The sequence below is a fragment of the Glossina fuscipes genome, unplaced genomic scaffold (assembly GCF_014805625.2).
Source record: "Glossina fuscipes isolate IAEA_lab_2018 unplaced genomic scaffold, Yale_Gfus_2 59571, whole genome shotgun sequence".
NCBI lineage: Eukaryota > Metazoa > Arthropoda > Insecta > Diptera > Glossinidae > Glossina > Glossina fuscipes.
In genome coordinates, this window is record NW_024002267.1 from 1 (window position 1) to 3066 (window position 3066).

General features: G+C 31.6%; 1 protein-coding gene across 1 annotated transcript; it reads left to right on the forward strand.

The window, feature by feature from the left end:
* The first annotated feature begins 1922 nt into the window (after nucleotides 1-1922).
* On the forward strand, nucleotides 1923-3024 carry LOC119643256 (palmitoyltransferase ZDHHC3-like). The gene is made up of 3 exons (XM_038042601.1): nucleotides 1923-2075; nucleotides 2136-2573; nucleotides 2630-3024. The coding sequence occupies exons 1-3, from the start codon at nucleotides 1960-1962 to the stop codon at nucleotides 2907-2909; spliced, it is 834 nt and encodes a 277-aa protein (XP_037898529.1). The 5' UTR covers nucleotides 1923-1959; the 3' UTR covers nucleotides 2910-3024.
* The last annotated feature ends 42 nt before the right edge of the window (nucleotides 3025-3066 follow it).

Below are 3066 nucleotides of genomic sequence, written 5' to 3' on the forward strand. Positions count from 1 at the left end.
TATGGCGAATGTTTTCCATCTCTCCTGATATTTAAAAGCGTTCATTTTCAATCTATATATGTGTTTTGACTAAACTATTAAAATTAATAATAACTTACGTAAATTAAACTTTTGTTTTAGTAGAAATGTTTATTTTTGTTTCTGATCATAAGTATTTGTTATCAATATTCTTAAAATTCGAATAGTTAGCATTCAGTTAATTTCTTTTATTATATTTATATTTAAAACTTGTAAACAATTATTTAATTATTTGATAAATTGTCGTAAAAAAATGAAGGGCGTTCATATCTGAAGCTTAACACTTAACACTTACAAGACTTGACTTCTTTTATAAAATAAAGTACGAACCCAAAGCTGCTAAACAGGAAATATGAAAACGAAACATATATATTTCATAAGAAAATTTGCAAAATTATATATTTTTTAAATATCATTATGAAATAAATACGCATCTATTCACGTATTAATTTAAGTTTCTTTTTTTTTTAAATTCTCGGTTAGTAAAAAATTTCATGGAGAACGTTTTTGAGCTTTTGTTTACTTTCATAGAACGGTTTAGAGTTTTTGTTCATTTTCATACCTACCTGTTTTTATAAACCTTGTAAAGGAAAAAAAGCAGGTAACGGTTTTATGTGGAAACGAAGACGTTTTAGAAGTGTTTGCTGAAAAATTTAAATCGACCGAAAAATTGAGAAATATTAAAAATATTGCAAATAGAAAGAGCTCTAAAATGAAGAAATATTAAGTTTAAGTTTAATTTATTTATTTAAAGGTATTAGAACAGGAATTATCTTTATACCCATAGCCGGAAGCTGCGAGATTTATTCATTCTATCAAAACATATGCATCACCCAGAAGGAGACTTCGGAGACGTCGAATCCTCTAATACGGACGGACGTTGAGTTCATCAAATTGCATTTACGTTGTTTATCGATTAATTACTCTCTCAAGTTACCAAATTCGAAGTTCAAATACATTGCAACAAATACTCTCTCAAGTTACCAAATTCGAATTTCAAATACATTGCAACAAGTTCGCTCGTTTAATTACTCTCTCAAGTTACCAAATTCGATTCAGTTTTTTTTTTCTCATATAAATTTCAATCAATCGCTATGATAATTAAAACAACCAGCATCCTTACTACATCTATATATGTATATATATATTTTTAGCTTTTAACAGAGTGATTTTCAGGCTAAACTATTCTCTATTCCCGTGAAACAAGCAACATTTGTGCCTTAAAAATTAGCTCTATTTTCTAAAGTTGTCCAAAGTTATTTGAAATAATTAAATTGATTGGGTGATGCTCGTAAGGAACCTGTGAATTACATACTGTTCTTATAAATGTTTAAAACTGCAAATTCAAAGGAAAATTTTCTGTTAATTGGCGTCGCGTTACTTAGTTAATTTTTGAGCCGAATTCTGAATAGATGAGCCTGGGACATATTTATGTTAAATTTCATGTAAAAATAGGGAGAGGATTGCAGAAATCTTCAAGTGGTTATCAAGTCAGAAGAGACGATTCTATAGATCTTTTTATATTTTTAACGGAGATCACTATTGGATTTTTAACATTATATTCTCCCGTTGACAGAAACGAAGCTATCAAGTTCAAGTGGCGAAACGGTTAAAGGACACTCGAACAATGCGAACAAAACTGAAAATATTTTTTATTTCCGTGATTTTTGCTAATTAGTCATTAACTAAACAAATACACGATATATATTTCCATTTTAACAAAAAAGGATAAAACGGACAGACGCGCAGGCAAGCTCAGAATCTATATGGTATGGTATGGTGTAAAAAAAAGTGTTACGGTGTAAAAAAAAAGACTTAATACAATGTAAAAGTTAAATATAAGTAATTGTATTTCCACAAAGGTGATGGTTGGTACAGTTGGCGATGTATTCTTTCACAAAATTCTATGAAAAAAGCAAATAAATAAAATAGCACCATAAAATGAGATTTGTTAAGTATCCTTGTGGAATAATATGCTTAATAATCACATACATTATGGTGATCTATGCATACTATGTAGTTATGAGATGGATTATATTACAAACAATGCAAGCTAAGTAAATATTTAAAGATAATTAAAATGACATGAACACGCACGAGAAATTTTGTATTTTTAGTATATGGGCTCCCTTGCATGTGGTTTCCTTTAATACGGTAGTCTTCCTATTGGCAATGTCTCACCTGAAAGCGGAACTGTCCGATCCCGGTTGTGTACCCTTACCAGCAAATCGTTTGGATTTTTCAGACATGCATACTGTAGGGAAAAGTACTGGTAATGGAAATAGTAGTAACGAATGGACAGTGTGCACACGTTGTGAAACTTATAGACCGCCTAGAGCACATCATTGTCGGATTTGTAAGCGTTGCATACGACGAATGGATCACCATTGTCCTTGGATAAATAACTGTGTAGGAGAACGTAATCAAAAGTATTTTCTACAATTCCTTGTCTACGTAGGTGTCCAGGCTATATATTCTGCGTGCTTAGTATTGGGCTCCTTAATTAATCCATGTGAAGGATGTAATTCGGAAAATATTGAGGGACAGACTAGATTGTGAGAATTTTGTGATAATTTCGCAAACGAAGAAAATTGATCGGCTTTTTTTTCAGACTTCATTGCGTCATTTTGCTAATAGAATCAGCTTTATTTGGCTTATTTGTTTTGGCAATAATGGTTGATCAAATGCATGCCATATTGTATGATGAAACAGCAATTGAACAAGCTCAACAGAAGGGCTCCCATCGACCCAATCGCCGTAAATTTTACCTTTTAGCTGACGTCTTCGGCCGGGGACACCCAGCTTGCTGGTTGCTCCCTTGCACTAGTTTTAATTCATCATCTTCCGCTCTACGTTATTATGACACGCCATTGCTTAGTCATGAAGTTTGAACAAGTGCGGTGGACTGTAAAAATACAATTAATCATACTACAAGCCCTTCCAAACCCAAATCAACAACAGTATCTAGATTTTAGAGTTATCATTTTTATAAATACTTAGTTTTGTAAATTTTTATGTAAATGTGTTGCTTTACGTTAAGCTATTTTT

Bases quoted from the DNA above. Each gene is read 5' to 3' on its own strand.
- LOC119643256 (XM_038042601.1), top strand. From the start codon at position 1,960: ATGAGATTTGTTAAGTATCCTTGTGGAATAATATGCTTAATAATCACA. The intron at 2,076-2,135 runs GTAAATATTTAA...TTGTATTTTTAG, and splicing joins TTACAAACAATGCAAGCTAA to TATATGGGCTCCCTTGCATG. The intron at 2,574-2,629 runs GTGAGAATTTTG...CTTTTTTTTCAG, and splicing joins ATTGAGGGACAGACTAGATT to ACTTCATTGCGTCATTTTGC.